At 44.7% G+C, this 22329-nt stretch overlaps 4 protein-coding genes across 4 annotated transcripts; 2 read left to right on the top strand and 2 right to left on the bottom strand.

The window, feature by feature from the left end:
* Positions 1-4047: 4047 nt before the first annotated feature.
* Positions 4048-7819, bottom strand: txnl4b (thioredoxin-like 4B). The gene is made up of 3 exons (XM_068731147.1): positions 7641-7819; positions 7388-7539; positions 4048-5100 (listed from the first exon to the last, which is right to left on the bottom strand). The coding sequence occupies exons 1-3, from the start codon at positions 7770-7772 to the stop codon at positions 4935-4937; spliced, it is 450 nt and encodes a 149-aa protein (XP_068587248.1). The 5' UTR covers positions 7773-7819; the 3' UTR covers positions 4048-4934.
* Positions 7820-8059: 240 nt separating this feature from the next.
* trmt10c (tRNA methyltransferase 10C, mitochondrial RNase P subunit) lies at positions 8060-9977 on the top strand. Its single transcript, XM_068730165.1, has one exon. The coding sequence runs from the start codon at positions 8298-8300 to the stop codon at positions 9873-9875; it is 1578 nt and encodes a 525-aa protein (XP_068586266.1). The 5' UTR covers positions 8060-8297; the 3' UTR covers positions 9876-9977.
* A 69-nt stretch (positions 9978-10046) lies between these two features.
* On the bottom strand, positions 10047-14952 carry blzf1 (basic leucine zipper nuclear factor 1). Its single transcript, XM_068730166.1, has 7 exons — positions 14679-14952; positions 14298-14385; positions 13370-13833; positions 12945-13144; positions 12596-12724; positions 11414-11654; positions 10047-11312 (listed from the first exon to the last, which is right to left on the bottom strand). Exons 2-7 carry the CDS (start codon positions 14314-14316, stop codon positions 11127-11129), a joined length of 1239 nt encoding a protein of 412 aa, XP_068586267.1. The 5' UTR covers positions 14317-14385; positions 14679-14952; the 3' UTR covers positions 10047-11126.
* On the top strand, positions 14952-22233 carry ercc5 (excision repair cross-complementation group 5). Its single transcript, XM_068730164.1, has 15 exons — positions 14952-15349; positions 15494-15669; positions 15786-15901; positions 16035-16136; positions 16288-16348; positions 16648-16791; positions 16888-17098; positions 17474-18391; positions 18484-18827; positions 19235-19354; positions 19625-19838; positions 20425-20569; positions 20913-21115; positions 21244-21326; positions 21598-22233. The coding sequence occupies exons 1-15, from the start codon at positions 15262-15264 to the stop codon at positions 22114-22116; spliced, it is 3444 nt and encodes a 1147-aa protein (XP_068586265.1). The 5' UTR covers positions 14952-15261; the 3' UTR covers positions 22117-22233.
* Positions 22234-22329: the final 96 nt, after the last annotated feature.

Raw genomic sequence — 22329 nt, 5'->3', positions numbered from 1 at the left:
TATTTTCTGTTATGATGTTTAAAGGAGTATTTTCATTGTAAACAAATGGTTTTGTTTGCCAGGTTTCATTTCTCTGCTTTTATCATTCCTTCTAAGATGAAATATGGTGTTTTCTGTCCATATTCTACTTAACAGAGACGAGTCACTCTCATAAGGTAGACACTGCCCTTGTCAGCCAGACATTACCTTTGTTTGATATTTCTTAAAAGCTTTCAGTCCACAGAAGGTAAAGTGTCTCACTATGAAAACCTTTCTTCATTTAGATGATGTAATAATGTTACTGTCCAGAACAGTAATACCCTAGCAAGCATATAACATGTATAGAAAACTAAAAACACATGAGAGAGGCTAATGTGGAAGCGGGACAGCACTTTGGCTCTTTAGGAACTTTTAGAATAAATCCTACCTCATAAATCATCCTTTCAATCAGACTTTTAAAACATCTTTTAAAGCGGAAAAACTGTTTTCTTCTCCTATTTTATTGGCGCATTGCTGCACTTTATGGTATATTACCAACACCAAATGAGAGCCATGTAGTGTTCTCCCACCTTTTATCTGACAGACATTCCCTGTCTTTAAGAGAAATGTGTTTTTATTTACCAACATGTTAGGTGATTCAACTTGTAGGCCTGATAAACAACTGAGAAGGCGTTTGCTGTCCTGAAAACATACACATCTGCATTACTGCCATTTGAATCATGTCACTCCAGGACATGTGGTAGTGGGCCTTCTCCTGTTGAGTGATGGGTACAATGTGTGATATAAACAGAGTAATCAATAACTCTACAGGATACAACATCCAAGGTTATGTTTAAATTCTCGTCTCTCTCTCCTCTGGGAAACAGGGCACTGACCAACTGACCAAATGTTGACACTGTTGATTCAACACAAGCCGTGCCATTTATTTTTCATCTCAATAGAAGATGGAATATAACAAAACGGAATAATAAGGCGTTAATTATTCCCTCATACCATTAAATGAATGTTTAAATGTAAATATGTTTATATTTGTATTTTTACCTCCACAATGAACCTCTTTGGTTGGTCCAGTGACGTAAAACAATCTAAGAAACAGAGCAGTGTAAGCATACAGCTGTTTAGAGACTTTACAGAAATGCCCGATGTTACACTTGTTTAAATATTGTAGCATTACGACACGCAGCAATGAGTCGCTGGTCAGAATCTAACCTAGGACGTGGTAAAAGAACTCGGCCTTCAAGCCTTTCATAATTTACTCTTTAAAAGGAAGTTTAGTGGACTTTACTGGCCAGTGATCTGTCTCCATCTCCTCCGACATGCTGCTGTTGCTGCACTGGTTTTGGCTGGTCCTTGTGCTTTATCTGACAAACTCCAGAGAGGTGGAAGCTCAGTTTCCACGTCCCTGTACAACACCAGAGGCTATAAACAACCGGATGTGTTGCCCCCTCTTCAATGGCTCTACTTGTGGCTCTAGTTCAGGGAGAGGAAAATGTGTAAAACTTCCTCAAATATACCCGCCAAGATCAGTGGACTACAGGGTAGGATGGCCTCGCGCCTTCTTTAATGTATCTTGTATGTGCTTGGGAAACTATGATGGTTTTGATTGTAGTCAGTGCCTCCCGGGCTGGAGAGGACCCCAATGTGAGGAACCGCATGTTATAGAGAGGAAGGAGATAACAGATATGACTGATTCTGAGAGGGAGACCTTCTTCTCGAACCTGCAACAGGCGAAACAGAGCCACAGCAGCCGGTATATGATCCTTAGCAGCAATGACACAACAGTGGAGGGGAACTATGAGTTTCACAACTCAACTGTCTATGATCTGTATGTATGGATGCACTACTACTCATCTAAGACAATTGAGGACCAGGACAGTAATTCTGCACACCAGGGCCCTGCTTTTGTCTTCTGGCACCGAGTGTTTCTACTTTTTATTGAGAGAGAGATCAGGGAGCTCACTGGGAACCAAGATTTTTACATTCCATACTGGGACTGGACCAGAACCGACCACTGCAATATCTGCACCAACAAGTACTTCGGGGCAGTTGGCAAATATGGTCGTATACACAGTGATTCCCACTTCTCAAACTGGACGGTGAGATATCGTTTTTGTTCCTTTCCTGTGCTTTTTCTTCTTCTGACTTGTATCATGTATTCCTCTTTCTTTTCTCAACAGATCACATGTCCCTTTCGTAAAAATCCTAGTATAATCTGCGACCCCTCTAATGAGAATGATCCAAAGTATATAATCCGCAACCCTGGAAGAGATGCAAGCTACAAAACACTGCCAAGCACCAAGGATGTTGAAGACACTCTGGCAATACCAGATTATGACACCCCTCCATATGACAGCAGCTCTAACAACAGCTTCAGGAACACGCTAGAAGGTATAAATCATATATTATATTTCTTATTGGTAACTTTTACATCAAATCTCTGACACAAGAATTTCAACTACACATAATTTGTGCAAGTTAGAATTCCAAAACATAAAGAAAACAAAAGAGTAAGATGTAAAAGAAGTGAAAATAGGGTGAGGAAACTCAAAATGCAATACTCTGTCCTCCCAGGTTTTGAGATTCCCGACGATCCTCGACACTTGAATAGTTCGATGCACAACCTGGTGCACAACTACTTCATCGGCACCATGACTCTGGTGGTTACCGCAGCTAATGACCCCATATTCATGTTGCATCACAGCTTTGTTGACAGGTAGGTGTTTCTTAGTTAAATGCTCAATTAAAGGTAAATTCACCTTTTTAAAAGTCTATTTCAAATCAGTACTGACATGCGTGTGTGGGCATTAAAAGGGATATTAGCAGTGGTGGAATGTAGCTAAGTACGTTTACTCAAGTACTGTACCTGATTACAAATTTGAGGTACTTCTACCTACTTGAGTACCTCCATTTTATGCAGCTTTATACTTTTACTACATCTCAGAGACAAGGTTCAAAATCCTTGTTCAGTGTAAAAATGCATTACAAAGTTCTGCTGAAGGTTATATGAGTCTGTGTCAGACATATTGTGTGGGTGGTGACCGTGGCTAAGTGGAGAGCAATGGAAAATCATTTAAACATCCTTTAAAATATGTGAACCTCTCCTTTGAACAGAACCTTGTTCTGTGCTCAACATAACGCTGCATTTAGTTCAATACATTCAGGTTTTTTTAATAAGAATGATTAATGAAGGATTGTGACATTATTCTCTGTGTTGTGTGAACTGTTATCAGGATTTCCGAGGATTGGTTTAAGAAGCACCCTGATGCTACCTACCCTGACAGTGATGAAGTAACTCCAGCCCAGAGAGCGAGGGCCTTCATGGCCCCCTTCTTCCCTCTACGCACCAACGACTACTACTGGAACAAGCCCATCCAAGACCTGGGTTACAGTTACAGGGAACACAGCCTCTCTCACTCTGGAGCTGGGAGCTTTGATTGTAATTTTTTACGTAGTATATATTTCTACTATATATGTTGTATTGATGCATAAGTTATTTTGCTCTGGACTTTGTTGAACTTCACCGTGTCTCTGTTGTGCAAAAGAATAATTCTCCCTTGCTTGTTCACGTAGATAACTAACTGTGTTGTATGAGAATGTTCCATGCCGAGGCCTTTGGGCCGCTTGTTTTGGTTGCTGGCCGTTTGTTTTCACTTGTTGTTCCCATCAGTCTGAGACCAAAAGTCTGAGACTGAAATGTCTGTGACGTTGGCCATCGGCACTAGTATGGACCATTGCTCATTCTGTATAAAGAAAGCTTGTTCACTTTTTCTTCCTCACTGAGACTGTACGCATTCTGTTGTGATGATTGAACCTTCTCTGCGCAGAGAATAAATACTTAAAAGACAACCTGGTTTTTGGTATTATGTATTTCAGCATTAGAAGACTAACACAAAGCGGATATAGGATTTTTTTTTCCACCACAGAGCAGACCAGCAGGACAGGGAGAAGAGACAGCGCAGAGTCCACTCTAAACGTGGAAGAACACCTTTAGATTCAAAAAGGATGAAAAAAATATATAAAATTCTGAGAAATTTGAGTCAGTGTGCACTTTTGATTTGGACGATGTAATTGTGTATCACGGTATAGTGATATATCATTTATTCACAATATGTTTCCATTGAAATATGATAGATTACAGTATTCAATCATCGTCCAGCACTAGTATGGACCATTAACCAAAGACAGCTATTTTATATCAGCACAGCTTCGGATTCAGACAGGTTTGGTATTGTATGATGGAGGGTTGCAATTACAACTTATTTCACTATTAATTCATTCATGAATTTATTTTGATTATTTAGTGAACTGTCCAGAAATTACACTCAGTTGGCAGTTTTATTTAAACTGATGCTCTGAGGGTTGTGATTAATGATGCTACATAAAATATAAAAGTTTATTATAAAAAACAGAGCATGTACATTGGATAAATTAATTGCATCTCACTGCTGATAATACAACTCTTTTCCATGGGAAACATCAAGATGACTGCATTTTCACAAGGCATAAATTAAATCAGAATAAATTAGCAGAACCTCTTCTATCAAAACGCACATCTTCTCTATCAAACATGAAACCTGGAGAACACGAGAATGGCTCAGAGCACATTGAAAAATGATGGAACAATCAAATAATATTTCATTCATAAAGCATGTACTGCTGTTAATAAATTTGACTATCAGAACATTAACAGAGCCCATTTCATCATGTGACCTTGTCATTTCTTAAAGTTTAAATCCAACATGTTTATAGATTTCAGTCTTTCCAACCTACTCTTGTATTGTACAATTTGTCATTTGCCTTGTATATAAAAATGAACACGACACGCTTTAATCTCAAAACTTATTCAGACGGTTGCTTGAATATCAAAGATATTTTTTTCAGTTCATCAGCTGTGGTTGATGACCCTCAGTGGGAAATCTTTATGATCGTAAGGCCGCACAGTGGAGGTGTTGATTTTAAATCCCATGGTAGAGGAGTTCATATTTGGGAATATTTCGAGGATCTATGGGACTCTGGACAATCATCTTCCCACGCATGGCCCCTCTGTATACGACCTCAATCAGATCCTTGAAATCCTGTTTGGTCTTGAAGCTGCCGACAAACTTGGTGTGATCTGGAGAGCTGAGAGAGAAAATAAGGTCAATCAGACTCTTGTGTTATGATAGATAGATAGATAGATAGATAGATAGATAGATGTTACGAAGTTACACAGTAAAATAACAATATTAAGTATGGAAAATGCACAATATATACAATAAAATAAAATGGTATTAAATTAACTAAGTAGGCAAACTAAACTAAACAGTAGTGCAAAAGATCGCCAACAGCAGGGTAGCGGTGTTATAGTCATTTGAAGGAAGATTTGGTCAGAGGTGATTTATTGTAGAGTGTTATAACAGAGGGCAGGAATGTTCTCCTGAATCGGTCCTTGTGACAGTGGAGCTGGATCAGTCTGTTGGAGTAAGTGCTTCGCTGTCCCTGCAGTAGGTGGTGGAGAGGGTGGTCCTGGTTATCCAATATGGATAATAGTTTCTTCAGTGTCCTCCTCTCCACCACCTGTTCCAGATAGTCTTGTTTGCAGCCGATGATGGAGCCGACCTTCTTAACCAGTTTAAGTCTGTTGGTGTCTCCGGCTCCATTGCTGCTCCCCCAGCAGACTACAGTGAAGTACAGTGCACTGACCACAACAGACTGGTGGAACATCTCCAACATCTTGCTGCACACGTTGAAGGATCAAAGTTTCCTCAAGAAAAAGAGGCGACTCATCCCCTTCTTGTACACAGCGTTGATGTTGGTCTTCCAGTTCAGTCTGTTGTCGATGGAGACACCCAGGTACTTGTCCTCCTCCACCATGTCCACGTCCTCTCCCAGAACTCTCAGCGGTTGTGGAGCCGTCGTCTTCCTCCTGAAGTCGACCACCATCTCTCTGGTCTTGGCCACGTTCAGAAGCAGGTGATTTCTACCGGCCCACTCCACAAAGTCCTCCACTACTGCCTTGTACGCCTCCTCCCGTCCGTCCCTTATACACCCGACTAGGTGGAGCAGGTAGATGATGGCGTCGTCCACTCCCACATGAGGCTGGTATGCAAATTGCAGAGGGTCCAGTGATGATTTCACCTGCGGTCGGAGGTGGGCCAAGACCAACCTCTCAAGCACCTTCATCACACGTGATGTGAGGGCAACTGGTCGGTAGTCATTGAGACCAGATGGTGTCGGCCTTTTTGGTACAGGAACCAAACGTCTTCCACAGCACCGGGACTTCCTCCTGCTTCAGGCTCAGGTTGTAGAGGTGTTGTAGGACATCAGACAGCTGGATGAAGCAGGTCTTCAGGACCCTGGGGCTGATGCCATCAGGTCCTGCAGCCATGCATTGGTGGAGTCTCTCCAGCTGTCTCCTAACCTGGCCAGTCATCACAGAGAGGGAGAGGAGGGTGGTCATGGTGTCGGTGGTGGAAGAGCCCTTTGATGTTGAGGGCTCTGTGTCCATGCAGCTCACCAGGGGGGACAGAAGGGACAAAGAGGGAGGTGTTTGGCAGGTGTGGTGTGTGGAGGAGACAGATGAGGGCTGTGAGCTAAACCTAGTGAATAAACAGTTTAGCTCGTTGGCCCTCTCCAGGGAGCCCCCTGGTTGTCTCCCTCCAACCTTGAAGCCAGTAATTTGCTTCATCCCCATCCACACCTCCCTCACATTGTTCTGCTGGAGTTTGGCCTCCAGCTTCCTCCTGTAGGTGTCCTTGCACTCCCTGAGCTCCACCTTTAGGTCGCGCTGGACTCTCCTGAGCTCGTCCCTGTCCCCAGACCTGAAAGCTGCTTTCTTCTTATTAAGAAGAGCTTTCAGGTCACTGGTGATCCATGGCTTGTTGTTGGGGAAGCAGTGTACAGTCCAGGATGGAACGGTGGTGTGTTCACAGAATTTAATGTATTCTGTGATACAGTCCGTCATGCTGTTATTACAGTGTGCGTCATGCTGTTATTACAGTGTGCGCATCGGTTGTAGTTGTGGTAAATATGCAAAACCAGCTTCTCAAGAGCTTTGGGGGTGTGGACTGTTGGATAGAGGGAAATGTGATGGCCGTTTAACACTACAGAAAATTAAACTACAACTTTTTCAATAATAAATGAACTGTTCAGCTGTCTTTTTAGTATATACATTTAATATTTGAGGGTTTCGGACTGTTTATGGGGCAAAACAATACATTTGAAGACGTCAACGGGCTCTGCAAACTATGATGATCTCTAACATTTTATATACGATTACTAGACTGAAAAATAATCTGTATCTTAATTGATGATGGAAATCGTCCATTTCAGCTCTACTGCTAAACTAAACGAGGAGACTCGTACGTATAACATTGAACGCAAACATACACCAGACAACGTTCAGCAACGCTAACCTCCGGTCACTCACCCATAATCCACTTTCATGTGTTGTCCGTTGAAAAAGAAAACAGTGGAGGGGATGTAACTGATGTCGAAGTATCTTGTGTAGATGGGAGCTTTATCCACATCAACGATGTAGATGGACGCCATGTTGCTCAAGTCATGCGCAGTTTTTGACAGCTAGGATGGACAGAAATGGACACATTTGCAAAAAGCCAAACAGTCGTGTGGCACTAGCATTGAGCAGCCGTTTGATTGTTTGCATTCATGATCCTACTTACAATCTCATCGAGCTGGAGACAAACCGAGTCTTCGTCTCTCCCAAACCTCAAAACCACGACTTTCTCTGCTACGCTTTTGATGACTTCATCTATGTCTCTTTTGGACGCCAATTTTGGCAAAAACAAACTCATTTTCGAGGCAAAAAAAAAAAGTTAGCTTCCCTTGTTGTGCCAACAGGCGGAAGTTACGTCATAAATGCTCTACGACGCTGTGGAAAAGAATCCGCCTGGAAACTATATGAAACTATCAGTCGTGTAAAAATGGTTGTTGTAATTGATATCGACCTGTCACAGAGAATTAAAGCAGCAGTAGCGAGTAGTGATGGGATTGTGTTGACTGAAATCTCGTGTCATCGTCAGCCAACGTTAAATAAACATTTAGAACCAGACAATCTGTAGCACGCGACGTGGTGGCGTTTCACTACGACACTTTATAGTGTGACACCGTTTGAACAACGTGACCTTCTGTCACATTTTTGTACAAGCATGAACGTCGCGACAAGTGGAAGAAACAATATCTAAGACACGAGATGCAGATGTTACATTTTCATGACGGTGGGAAACAGAGAACCGCTTTGATGACACTTTTTGTCCACCAGTGACCGTCTGTATTTCCTCTTTGTAGTACTTCGCTGCAGTTTAATATAATTTATCGCGATGTTACGGCTCTTCACGAACCAGGGTGTTTATGAACTCTGGAGAGGGGGTCTCTTTTTGGCATCCCGTGTTACCAAGAGGCAAGTCGGAGCTTCTCTCGTAGTCAGCAGCGCCGGTCGTCACCGGCCACACATTCCTGCTGGTCTCTTCAGTACCGGGATCCCACTGTGGAAAGATGCCCTCCAGCCCAAAAGAGACAACCCCAAGGAAGTACAGACTCTAGATCTGGACAAATGGAAATCTGTAATGAGAGCCCGAGCAGCAGCAGAAGAAGAAGAGAGACAGCAAAGCAATGAGGATGAGGAAGCAAGTGATGATGATGAAAACCTCAAAGAACCAGGTAGTGATTTAAAGGACAGTTCTTCACTGGAGGCAACTCGCGATCTGGTTGTAATGTGGCGGCAAGCTGGGAAGCTTGTACCTCAAGAGATGACCGACGACGAGGTTCAGACGCTGGCAGAGCTCACCACCAAGTCCTCCAGGAAGAAGTACCTGAAGTTCCTGGCCATCAAGGAGGGCCACAAAAGGGCCCGTAAGGAGAAGCAGCAGCAGAGGAAGACGGCGAGGGAAGCATCAATGGAGCAGAGAAGAGGAGGGGACAGCGACGCAGAGGAAGAGAGAGGACCTGAACTTAGAAGCACGTTGCTCCTCCAGTTCTGGGGGCGCTCCCTGGACAAGCACCTGGCCTGGAGGAGCGCCCAGGCCATGCTGTTCGGTCAGCCGCTGGTGTTTGACATGAGCTATGATTCAAACATGGCCAGGCGGGAGTTGGAGAACACGGTGTCCCAGCTGATGGAGGTGGAAGGGTGGAATCGGCGCGCCACAGAGCCCTACCACCTCCACTTCTGCAACCTGCAGGCGGACGGAGCCTACAAGAAGGAGCTGGTCAAACGATACGGCGCAGAGGCCTGGGACCGCCTGTTGGTCACCAGCACCGACCGACAGCACGTGGATCGGTTCCCCCGGGAACAGCTCGTGTACCTCACAGCAGACTCCCCCAACGTTCTCCGCACGTACGACCACTCCAAGGTCTACATCATTGGAGCTCTGGTGGACCGGTCGATCCAGTCAGGCCTGTCGTTGGCCAATGCCAAGCGTCTGAATCTGGCCACGGCCCGTTTACCACTGGATGAGTTCCTCCACTGGGAGATGGGAGCCAAAAATCTGACTCTGGACCAGATGATCCGCATCATGCTCTCTCTCAAGGAGACGGGGAAATGGGAGGAGGCGCTGAAGTTCGTGCCTAAGAGGAAGTACGACGGCTTCCACCAACAGCAGACGCAGAGAGAGATCGGCAACAACAGAGGCAGGGGATTCACAAATCACAGACCGGGACGGGATGGTGACGGGTCGCTTAGATCTGGAGAAAGAAACAGTGAGAGGACATTTAAAAATGAGGGCCAGAGTCTTCCCAGAGCCCCTAAAGAGTCTGGGTTCAGTAGTAGAGGCAGAACGGTTGGACTGCCCGGGGACAGAGAAAGCAAACCAGCTGCAACCAGAGTACGGACATCATTTAAGAGCAGCATGGAAGGAAAAAAAGGTGCAGGCAAAGGCAATATGTGGTGGGATGATGAGTAGAGTCAACACAAATTGTAACTTGGGATAATAAGGACATGTCTGTTTACAAGTGGTGTCTGAGGAAAATGACAAGCGTGATTAAAGTGTTGTCTTAGGTCGTCACTGGTGCTTACCGACTGCTTTATTTTGAGTTCCAATGCAGGGTTACAAACAAGAAAAGAACAAGACATCTTAAAAGGTAGAAACTCTTTTGGTCTTTATTTTGGTCTGACATGGAAAACAAAAGGTGTATTTAAATATTTTCATGGTGTGCTTTCACTGTAAATTACGCCGTCATCAATTCACACTTTTCCATACAGATAAAATAAACCAAAACATTTATGCAGCTTTGTTTTAATCTAAGAAGTATTGAAAACATCTTGTAAAATATAATCTACAAAAAAAACATCACCCAAAATGAATGACATGATTTAATAAAAACAAATCAAATATGATTTGAAATGTTACTGGAATTTTTATTTTCAGAAAATGCGTCCATTTTTTTTTTTACTTTGAAACACCACAAAAGTTAAACTCTTTGCAAATAACTAGATGTTTGTGTACAGTAAGTATTGTAGTATCGTCAAACCACTTCCAAGATAGTCAACGTACGCTTTTGCAGCATGCGTTATACAAAATATATCAATACAATGTTTTTTTTATAAATATAGCATCGTCACACTGAGAAATCTGGCCGACCCCCTGCAGTACGACAGCATCATGACTGTTTCATTAGCTCATAATGGAGGGAACCCTGGGGACACACGTATGAATTACAGCCTGTTCACTCTATCGATTATTACAATAAAACACTGGTCTAATGTTCAAGTATGAAGAAGCAGAAACCCTAACTGTCTGTCCACCATGTAATACTGACTCAGTATTTTGACCTCACATCCCGGCAATAAATATTTCCGTAGTTTAAACCAGGCTGCAATGGCTCTGAAATGCATTGTTTCACACATCACCATCCCTGAACAAACTCCATTTTCTTATTAGCTTTTTTTTTTTTTTTTTTTTTTTCAAGTTAAAGAGCAAAATAAACAGCAGGTTGATAAAATTTAAAAAACATTTGAAAATTGTGGAAATCCAACAATCAATGTGTAGCAAAGAACTCTTACTGATACAAAAGACGTCTGCTGGAGCAGCTACCTTTTGGTGCCGACCGAAGACGTCGCGTAACACACAGCAGCAATAATCTCCAGAGTCATTTGAAATAACCGCTGATGCTGCATCAGTGACAGATTGGTGCGCTTTGCTGCCCTTTGACCCCTACAGCACCAGGATGTCTCCAGTGCAGCGCTCGCAGCAGTTGAAAGTAATGTTCTCATAGCGGGTATATGGGTGAAACCTGCCGATGCTCTTCTTACTGCCGAGAAAGCTTGAGGGGGTGGAGTCACTGAGCAGAGGGTCTGCCTCGTTTTCCGAACAGGAAATCGGATCTAAAATCTTCAGCACCTAGGACAGAACACAGATGAACACACATTTGTGAAGCTCTGGATTTTATGACACGCATTTGAAAATGGTCCGATTTCCACAAAAGGGTACGGAGCTCGTACCTTCTCGGCCATCTTCTCAGCCGGAGTGCTGCAGAGCAGCTCAGGCGTTGCAGTGCTGCTCTTCACCACGGCGGCGACGGTGGTGGTGGTGGTGGTGTTGTTTCCCAACAGGTGGGAGTTGATGGCGTCTGCTAGCTTGTGATTGGCTGCTGCCAGCTCTCCTGTGCTGAGGAGCTGTGCACTGGGGTAGTACGTCTGCTGTCTGCCCCACTGCAGAGACACCAGGAGCTGCTCCAGAGATCTGACCACAGAAAAAAACCCAGAAAAACTTCAGTATCCGTAGCTCAGCTGTGAACCTTGAACCACATGTGCTCAAGCTCAACATTAGTCATGTTTGACTCGGCTAAGATATAAAGTTCACACAGCCATCTCTGAATGTTGTGTTCTACAGCTCATTTATCGTAATGCAGTGGGAGAAGTTCTCGCAGCTGGATCTGCGCAGATTCATCGAAAGCTCCTTCAAAAAGCAGACACTTTCTATTAATTTGCTGTAAATGGTCAATTCCTTAATGCAGGCGTCTCTAATTGAACTAGAACGTTGTTAAGGGTCTAAGTTCTCATCATATCTAATATTAAATGAAACTTTGTGGATTTTCAAATAACTTCTTTTTAATTCAGTAAAATGAAATAATTTCATGTGACAAATGTTTCAAAATGAAAGTATATCTAGCCTACATTGATAAAAAAAAACTACACATGTACTGTCTGCAATCATGTGAATGCAAATGAATACTAACACGCTGATAGAATAGGAATGACTGAAATCATAAATGTTTACTTTACAAAGCTTAAGCGATAAGCAAATCTATTTCATTCCACATTAACATCCAATTGTTGGTCAAGTGTTCTTACTAAGCTGTGCCAGTGTGAGTCTTCCTGTTTGAGCAAGTAGAGATACGTCTTGTATGTATTTTACACACACTTCAATGGCCTTTTTTATTTATAACAAATACACCAGACAGTGGGCATCAAGAGGAGAACGCTTACTTTTACTAAATGCCATTAAGTGGAGCAACAGCATTCTTATTTATCTGGGGCAGCATGTCCCTGCAGTTCGTCCTGGCACGTTGAATTTAACACAGTTTGTATGTCTTATCTTCTCCTCATCAGGATTTTTAAATTGCAAGCTAGTACGATGAACCATTCCCTTAATTTAGTAATTATGAATACACTGTATGTTACCTGTGAGTGAGCACCATGTCACTGGAGAACTCTTCTCTCTCCAACAGCAGGTCTTGAATTGCTCCCTGTGCCTCTCTGGTCTGTCTCTGCAGAGCAGCTCTGGCATTCGTCAACTCCTCTGCCATGACTCTGAAGAGTCAACATTGATGCAAGTGTTTATCCAGCAGGACAACGTTAAATGTCACCTCTTATTGTTCATAGAAGAACAATCATAGTATTATTAATCGTGATTTAATCTTTTTGTTTGTCCTCCTCATGCAGTGCTAAAATGTCCCTGACATATGCTTTGCAGGATGAGAGGAACATTTTCTTATTTGTCACTTCTAATTTCATTTTCTATATTTCAAACCTGCTGGCCAGGAACTTGCTCCTCCAGACGTCACACTGGATACTCCTTCGCTCCAGCTGCTCCGCGGTGTGCGCCAGACTCCGGCCTAGAGCCTCGTTCTCCAGAATCAGATGGTTCTTCTCCCGCGACAGACGCTCAAAGTGGTACTGAAGGTCATCGCCCACCGACGCCACCAGCAGCTTCTTTAGCTCACGGTTTACCTGGCAACACGGAAATAAACGCAGAATTCTTTTCACAGCTGAAGAAATTATGTTTTCCTTTATATTCACTTAAAAGCACTTCATCGCTGAAAGGATAAAACAACAATACAGTGGTCTTTTTTTATTTTTTAAAAGAGAAATAAGGAGCATGATTATATCGTAATTAACTATACGGAATTAAGAACTCAAGACATTTGACATTAAACATTGAAATTCATTTCTTACCTCCGTCTGCACACGGAGCTGATTGGAAAGGCCTTCCTTGTCCTGCAGCAGCCTGCGCTCAGAGTTCTGCAGCTTCTCCAGCTGTCCTCTCCAGTCCTCCACCAGAGGCAGGGGTGGAGAGCCCTGTCCCTCAGCCTGCTGCCCGGCCTCCCCTTTGCCCTCAGCGGGTCCCGTACGGGTGCGCCGGCTAATAGCGGAGCGGGGGATGATGATCCTCACAGCCTCCACCTCCGTGCAGGCCTCTCGACTCACCTTGCCCAGGTAGAGCACCCCGGGAGGCTGGGGAGCCGCGGGGGGAGCAGGCCGAGTAGATTTGGGGCTACGTTTAGGGCTAGCCACCTTCAGGAGGGGAACTGCAGGCGGACCCGGTGGCGGTGCATCCGTGTTCACCTCCAAGATGGCGCTGGGCGGTTTTTCAGTTTCCATGCCATCGCCAGCTCCTCGGACAGGCACACGGGCAGAGCCTGGGCAAAATAAACAAAGCCACGTTTACACTTTGCACTTAAATGTCAAGTGTCCTGAATGAGCCGATAACAAGAGGATTGCTCTTAATGCAGGTGTGAATATTCCTATAAACGCCATGTTGTATTGCACATGAAACGTGTGATTTGCCAATGCAAACAAAGACTTCAAGGTGTCAAATAGATGCCATGGTGAAGCCACTAACCCTCTCTAGCAGCATGTAGGGCTGGGTATTACACCTCAATACATTTAGGGTACTTAACTAAATGTGTCAATTACCAAAAACCGGTCAGACTCGTAACGTTAATTGATCAGACAGTTCCTGTTTTAAGCTCCATTTTTTCCAGGTTTACACTATCATTAGTCAAAACTAAACACTGCAGATTAGACATTGGAGAACGTCGGCTTTTACTGTGCAAACTAAATGAGCAGAAACTAGTTCCGACAAAACAATCCACAACGTTACCTCTCACGGCAGCAGCCATGGTGGAGGTGGTGTTAGCCGAGAAGGAAGTAGTTCAGGTGAAACCCAGGTGACTCGTCGTCATCTATGGCTGTTGACAGAAGAGAGAGTGATTTGTTGTTAGCATCTATAGAGCAAAGAAGGCCGCTGGTCAAAGGTCAGGGTGAACAGCCGAGGTACTGATAACGGTAAGCTAACTTGTTAGCTTAGCTGTTTTTCCGAGCAGCTTTAACGGAAAGGAGCCGTTAACGGGAAGTTTAACAATCCCAAGTTGAAGTAACGTCAACGCTATCGTGATGGCTGCTTGCTACACAGAACGACACGTCCCAGTAGTAAGATCTGGGATCGGATTTGGGGATTCAGACAGATTGTTAGATAACATACCGGGTAACAATGGATTCAACCTCCTCGATTAATTCGTGTAAGCAGCAGCAAGCTGTTTATTTTGCCACCGGACACAGTTGGCCTTTGACTAGGAGGTGGTTATTTTTACCCTGGGTTTGGTGTTTCAGGCAACACTTCCGGCCAAGGAACGCCTCCTCGTTTGCAAACTAAAGCTGTGCACGGATCATTACCCAAAGTCGTTAGTTCAACATTCAACCCCGACTATTTCTGACAGTATCTATAATATGGACATTTGGTCGAAGCGACAGTAGCGTCAGACAAGAAAACCTGACAGACTAAATCCAGGAAAATCACGCCGCTTGCGGTGTAACAGCTAAATATGTCCCGATGTAAATAATGCGGAACCTTCATGCGCAGTCAATTAATGCTCTACGGACAAAAAATAGTGTTACAACAAACGTTGAAAAGTGCTGCTACAGTGCACTTTATTCTGTATTCACCTCGGTAATTTCGGAGTTTATTCAATAAAACCGCTCCGATTAGTCATGCACAGGTAACTTGTCGTGTTTCAGTTTTTGATATTCACATTATTATTTCGGAGGCGTTTTGGACTATAGTTATCATGGGAGTACATGGACTCTGGAGGCTGCTGGAGAGTACAGGGAAACCCATCAACCCAGAGACTCTGGAGGGAAAGATCCTGGCCGTTGGTATCCTCCTGACTTGATTGTGATCTTTCTGTCTGTCATTGTTTGAGCAGGGTTCCATCACCTTACGTCTCTGTCAGATGTATTGATGACTGTATTAACTGCTTGTGTTAAGCCATAGCGTTAACCTTAACCGGACACCTCCAGACATCAGCATATGGCTGAACCAGGCAGTGAAGGGCGTGAGGGACCGCGACGGCAACAGTGTCCAGAACGCCCACCTCCTCACTCTCTTCCACCGCGTCTGTAAGCTGCTCTTCTTCCGCATCAGGCCGATCTTCGTGTTCGATGGGGACGCACCGCTGCTGAAGAAACAGACTCTGGTACGTCCAACGAAAACGTATCTTGTGTCGATCGTTTTTGGGACATTTTTCTTCCAATATGCACGAGGTCCACGTATTCTGTCATCTGATCATGCGCGGCTGTGGCTCTCCTGCAGGCTGTGAGGAGGCAGAGGAAAGAGGAGTTGAGCCGGGAGTCCAAGCAGACCAATGAGAAGCTCCTCAAGACATTCCTGAAGAGACAGGCTATCAAAGCTGCACTTGGGGACCGCAGGTCAGGGACAGGGGCCATGTGTCTCCTCTCTTTCTCTCCCTACACAATGAACTGTCTATTATCTCAGTAGAGCCATTTAAATCTCTTTCGTCTGAAGTATTTATTCCCCCCCCCCCCCCCCCCCCCGCTACAGTAAGGATCCTCTCCCCAGCCTCTCCACTGTGAGGAGGGATGAGGTTGACGACATGTATGTTCTACCAGCCCTGCCAGCCGCAGAGGAGAAGGACAAAAGCAGGTGTGGGACGGTTACTACTCACTAGTCATTGTTGTAATTCAGTCGGAACATCTGTGCATGAAGAAGCACTCTGCAAAATGTTTTGTTTTATTCAATTGTTCCGCCAATAGCACTGGTTCTTTAATAATGTTAATGTGTTTTATTCATTCAGTTCAGAGGAGGAGGAAGAGAAAGAGTTGGAGGAGACGGACGATGGTCATCACATGTATCAGGTGAAGTTGATGTGCACGGGAGAGTAACACTGAATAGCACCACCACCAAATGATATAGCTTCAAATAGTTTGTTTGAGCGAATTTTGATGGTGTTTTGGTTTTCAATAATGTTGAAATATTGCTCGGTTAATGTTGGATCCGGGTGTTGTCCTGGCTTTGGTACAATAGAGTTTTTTTGCTGAGTGAAGGCCTCATCATATTGTCTCGATTGTTTCATGAAACTCTACAAAGTATTTGGAGTCACATCTTCGCATTATTCCCATGTTCTTATGTTGGTCGGCTGCTCACTGTGTCTCAGGGCGAATTGTATGAAGACCCAAACTCAGTGGACATCAACTCAGAGGAGTTTGCCAGCCTGCCTCCTGAAATGAAACATGAGATACTCAAAGACATGAAAGAGTTTTCCAAAAGACGCCGGACCATGTACCACAAACCCCCAGAGGTACTGTTCCTTCACACACACACACACACACACACACACACACACACACACCCATCTCCTGCTCTTCAACACAGACTCCTCTTCACTTCCTCTTAGCGGTCAGGAGACTTTTCACAGTACCAGTTGGCCGGCCTGCTGCAGAGGAACCAGCTGAACCAGCGTCTGCATGGCGTGGAGAAAGAGATGAGCCAGCGGAGCGCCGGCAGCGCTCCACAGCTCAGCCAACAGGACGGAGACGAGCAGAGTCACAGCGTAGAGACACACCGGCTGGTCTCAGAGGACTATTCCCACTATATCCTTATTAAAGGTGAGGGAGGCTATGGTGGTGTGTTTACTCAGTCAAAGGACAGGTTTTCAGTTTTTTACAGGAAAAGTGTAAACTATCAGTTGTCCTGATTCTTGAACGCATCATCAAAAAGGAAGCGTTTCCAAAATAGTTACTGCTCATAACTGCATTATTACACAGTACGCATTGATATAAAGTAAATCACACTAATTCAGTGTGATAGATTATTCATCTCAACTGTATTTGGTGCCATATTTAAATCTATGGTTGTCTGGATCCAACGATTTGTGGAATGTGCCTTGAACAGGGTTTCATTGATAAGAGATTGTACGATTTAGATCTAAAAGTGCAACCTTGTTTTCATATTTGAAACGCCACTCTGCTTCTCCTACGCAGGCTCCAAAAAGAGCGAGGCTGCCCCCGAGAGCCGACCGGCGACGGCAGCCTGGTCCGGGAGCTCCTTTGCAGGCGGCACCAGACGAGCACCAGACAGACCTGAGCCCCTGTGGCGTCCTGCTTGTGAGGAAAAGGCAGAAGTGGCGGGTCCCTCCTCAAAAGACTCCAAACCCTCTGTGTCAAAACCGAGTCAGGGAGACACGTCACCACCCTCGCCTCGTACGCTCAAGGCGATCCGGGCTGCGATGGACGACAGCTCAGAGGAGGAGACGGTGGACCAGGAAAAGAAGGATGGTAGCGCGTCCCCTCGTACCCTGCTGGCAATCCAACGAGCTCTAGCTGAGGAAGACGACGACGACGACGAAGGCGCTGCTGAACACAGGGCTCTAATCAGCAGCTCGCCAACCAAAATGCGGGCCTATATTCCCCGTCCTGTGCCACAAGTGGTCGTCAGCAGCTCGGAGGAAGAGGGAGAACCTGATGGTGTGAACTCTCTGCCTCATGAACAATCAGATTTTAAGGGGAACCAAAGTTTACGCGTGAGAGATGGTTTGTTCGCTGGGAGTTCTGAAGGTGAGACGGAGGCCATGATTGGTCAGAGAAATGAAGCCCCTCGCTTTGCGGCGCTGCAAAAACCAGAAAAGGAGACAAAGAAAAGACAGTTGACAGAGGACGTAGGGCTGGGAAGTAGAGGACAGATGGAGAAACAGGAAGAGCTGATCACAAAGACAAACGGTGCAGCTGCTTTCAATCGAAACACATTATCCAGCAATCTCTCTGCTCAGCTATGTGGGAAGCCTCCCAGTGAAGAGACTGAAATGCATCCTGCGCCGTTAAAGCAGAGGAGTAACGAGGTGATTGAAGCTCTGGAGGAGAAGACCGGAGACGTTATGAAGTCGGAGGAGAGCGAGTCAGAAGGTACAGTAATAGTCGGGTGAAAGATCACACTTATTCATAATTCCTTAAACCTGCCGGCAATAACAAAAAATGCTTCTTTTGTGTTTTCCCAGAGAGCTTCGTCGAGGTGTCGGACGAAGAATTTACAGAGGATTCACTTGTGATGGTTGGAAAGAAAGGATCTCCAGGTGAGGTCTGTAAAGAGGAGAACAAGCAGGAAGAAAAACCAGAGGAAGGTTTGAAAAAGCCTGTCGGCACTCCAGCTGCTGATTCTTTAGAGGAGGAGGAGGAGGAGGAGGAGGAGGAGGAGGAGGAGGAGGAGGAGGAGGAGGAAGAAGAAGAAGAAGAAGAAGAAGAAGACAAAAAGAGACAGACTGAGGAGACAGAGTTAAAGGAGAGAACAGAGACAGAGTCCAGCACAACTCCAGCGATAAATGAATGGGAACACTTGGACATGGTGAGCATTCCTGTCAGGATGGTTTAGACACACAAGATCTTAACTTCAATACTAATAACTGTTTTTAATTTATTTCGATTTATTAAGAATGTAGCCTCAGGAGTTAAATGATCCATCCAACCTTTCACTTAACACGGCATAGAACTGCAGCATGGCTAAGCAGAAATGCAGATGTTTTTTAAATGACGTGCTTTAGGCTGAGCTGTGTAGCAGTTTAATGTGTATGAGGCAGGGCTGATGGTGTGTGTGTGTGTGTGTGTGTGTGTGTGTGTGTGTGTGTGTGTGTGTGTGTGTGTGTGTGTGTGTGTGTGTGTGTGTGTGTGTGTGTGTGTGTGTGTGTGTGTGTGTGTGTGTGTGTGTGTGTGTGTGCGCGCGCGCGTGTGTGCGCGCGCTGCGCTGTGCTGCAGGATGAGCTGGAGGCTCTGGAGAGCTCTCTGCAGGCGGAGCAGAGCAGCCTGAGGGAGCTGAAACAGCAGCAGGAGAGGATGGCGAACACAGTCACTGGGCAGATGCACCTGGAGAGCCAGGTGAACCGAAGACGCAGTAAAATCACACACGCACACATTAAAAGCCACACAGGCACTCCACCCTCACACCTCACCTTAAGAAATGTACGAGCCTCTAAGGATGAATCACTACCGTGAATTGTAAAAATATAATGCAAAAAGTAAATACACATGCATGACGTAAGGCACAAAGCCGGCCCGGAGGATACGTCTGCAGTCGGTGTAACTTCCCAATCTTTTCTGTAAGTTTATGTGTTTGAAAGTAATGCCTATTTTCCTCTTTGATCCCAGGAGCTGCTGCGGCTGTTTGGTGTGCCGTTCCTGGTGGCGCCGATGGAGGCCGAGGCTCAGTGTGCAGCACTGGACCGCACCGACCACACACACGGGACCATCACGGACGACTCCGACGTGTGGCTGTTTGGAGGGAGACACGTCTACAGGAACTTCTTCAGCCAGAACAAATATGTTGAACACTACCAGTACAGTGACCTGCAGAACCAACTGGGTCGGTGCTTATCAAGTATTAAGACGCGTTTCATGATTCATTTCCTCTTGTCCTATTGTTTTTTTATTTGATTGTTGAATTGGTATTAGTTTAATGTTTGAGTCTAATAAATCACATGAGAGCGTAAATGCCTTCTCCATGTTGATTGAAGATGCCAAATACAACAAAATATTTCTATTTTTTTAGTCAGATCTTGACATTTTTAAGTGTCTCCATTTTTCCTCTGACTTTTATTGTAAAACTCTTCAAACCTTGAGATGCATTTGCAAATTGATTTCAAAACAACAAAACAAACCACAGACAAATATGACATTGGATTATTTTAATAATATAATATATACATGGTATAAATATTTCTATGACTTATGTGCAACAGCAGATGGTGCTACTGTGCTGTTTAGTGGCCTGCTGAGATGAAAGGGCAAGGTGTTGAAATTGTGCTTGGATAACAAATGACCACGCTAATCCGCTGATCTTACGTTGCACTTCTTGGGTTGTGATGGGCTGTCAGCACAAGGTTTTACTTCTCTTCCTCCATCTTCTTGTCCTTTTCTCTTCTCTGTCTCAACCGCTGTCTCTGTCTCAGGTCTGGACAGGACTAAACTGATAAACCTGGCTTACCTGCTGGGAAGCGACTACACAGAAGGCGTGCCAGGTGTCGGATATGTGACCGGCATGGAGATACTGAATGAGTTCCCCGGGTCAGGCCTGGAGCCACTCACACAGTTCAGGTGTGTGTTTCAGGGTTTGAGTTAACTGGTCCAGGTTATCCAAAAGTTAGTGGATTTTTCTTAAAGTAGGTGTTAATAAAGGTTCTTGATCATATATTTCTTTCCTTCTTTTTCACAAATTTTAATTTGTTTGAATTTCACACTTAATTCCTCCAGTCTCTCTCTACTGTGACTGTGAAAAACGGGCAAAATGTTTATCTCATTGTTAAAGGCAATTTATTAATAATTTACACTCCATTTAAAGTTTGATATAAGTGTTTATATTTAGCTTTTTGTTTGTGTGTTTTTAACTGAACTAGATAAATAATGATAGTAATAATTAGGTTTGATTTGTTTCCTCTAGTGAATGGTGGTCAGAGGTTCAGGAGAAAAAGCGCCTGGTGGCTGATCCTCGGGATACGAAGGTTAAGAAAAAATTGAGAGACGTGAAACTGTATCCTGGGTTCCCCAACCCTGCGGTTGCTCAGGCTTACCTGCAACCTGCCGTGGACCAGTCAGACAACTTCTTCAGCTGGGGACGCCCACAAGTCGACATGATCAAAGAATATCCTTTCTGTGTGTGTGTGTGTGTGTGTGTGTGTGTGTGTGTGTGTGTGTGTGTGTGTGTGTGTGTGTGTGTGTGGGTGTGGGCATATTCATGATAGTGTTACGTTTCCTTAACCAGTTTTTTACATTCTGTCTGACTCGTTTTGGCTGGAGCAGTCGGAGGACGGAGGAGACCCTTCAGCCTGTGATCAAGCAGCTCAGCACCCAGCAGGTAACCAGGTGTACTTGTCCCCCGAGGGACACTTTTGCACTGAAATGCCAGCTAACTACTCAACTCATTTAAAATAAATTGAAGGGGAATATATATCCACGTGTTTGCGTTAAGGAGGAACATAAACAGCCAAATGGGATTACAGATTTGTGGGATGCAATTGAGTTAGCAGAGAAGTTGTGATAGTTAGTCAACTGTATGAATAAACAGTTAGTTGTAAATGCTCTAATCTTACATCATTTATACTTCCTCTCTCCACGTTTCGGTCTAGACTCAGCTGCGGATCGACTCATTCTTCCGCATGGAGCAACAGGAAAAGCAGGCGATTCGCAGCCAGCGACTGCGCCGAGCCGTCACCTGCTTGAAGAGGAAGGAGAGAAAAGGAGGAGAGGAAGAGGACGACAGTGACGAGGAAAGTCCATCCCCGTCCAAAACTAAGAAAGGAAAGGCAGCAAGCAAGAGTCCGAAGAAAGGAGGAGAAGAGAAGACGTCTGTGGCAGGAGGAGGGTTTCTGGGGTCGGAGGTGATTGTTGAATCTCCTCTTCCATCTCTGAAGGATGTGAGCAGCACCAGCCAGGAGTCTCTCTCAGTGAAGGCCGTCCCCCAGCCTACTAAGGCTGTACCTCAGTGGGCCGGGAGGAGCGGCAGCAGCTCTAGTGATGACAGCGACCGTGGCGGGGAAGTTGCTATGGTTACAGCCCGATCTGTCTTCGAAGGCAGCCGACGAGGCCATGGAGCAAAAAGAGGAAGAGGAAGCAAGAGAGGAAAGGGAAAGGGGAAGAAGCTGTGATTGAACTACAAACAGATGTTGTCCAAGCGGTTGTGTTGCTCACTCCAAAATAATGTCTGTGATATTATATTTGATATTTACAAGGGAAATGTGTAAATGAATCATGTACATCAACTATTGAGGTGATTGAAAACATTTTTTTCTTATGTTTCCAGGTTTACGACCTGTGAGAGGAATGAGAATATTTTTGCATTAAATCTTTGAGCTAAATGT

The sequence above is a fragment of the Cebidichthys violaceus genome, unplaced genomic scaffold, assembly GCF_023349555.1.
Source record: "Cebidichthys violaceus isolate CVI_PGR_0920_01 unplaced genomic scaffold, fCebVio1.0.p SCAF_5, whole genome shotgun sequence".
Taxonomy (NCBI): domain Eukaryota; kingdom Metazoa; phylum Chordata; class Actinopteri; order Perciformes; family Stichaeidae; genus Cebidichthys; species Cebidichthys violaceus.
Note: the sequence above shows the minus strand (reverse complement) of the source record. Positions and strands in the feature narration are given on the sequence as shown.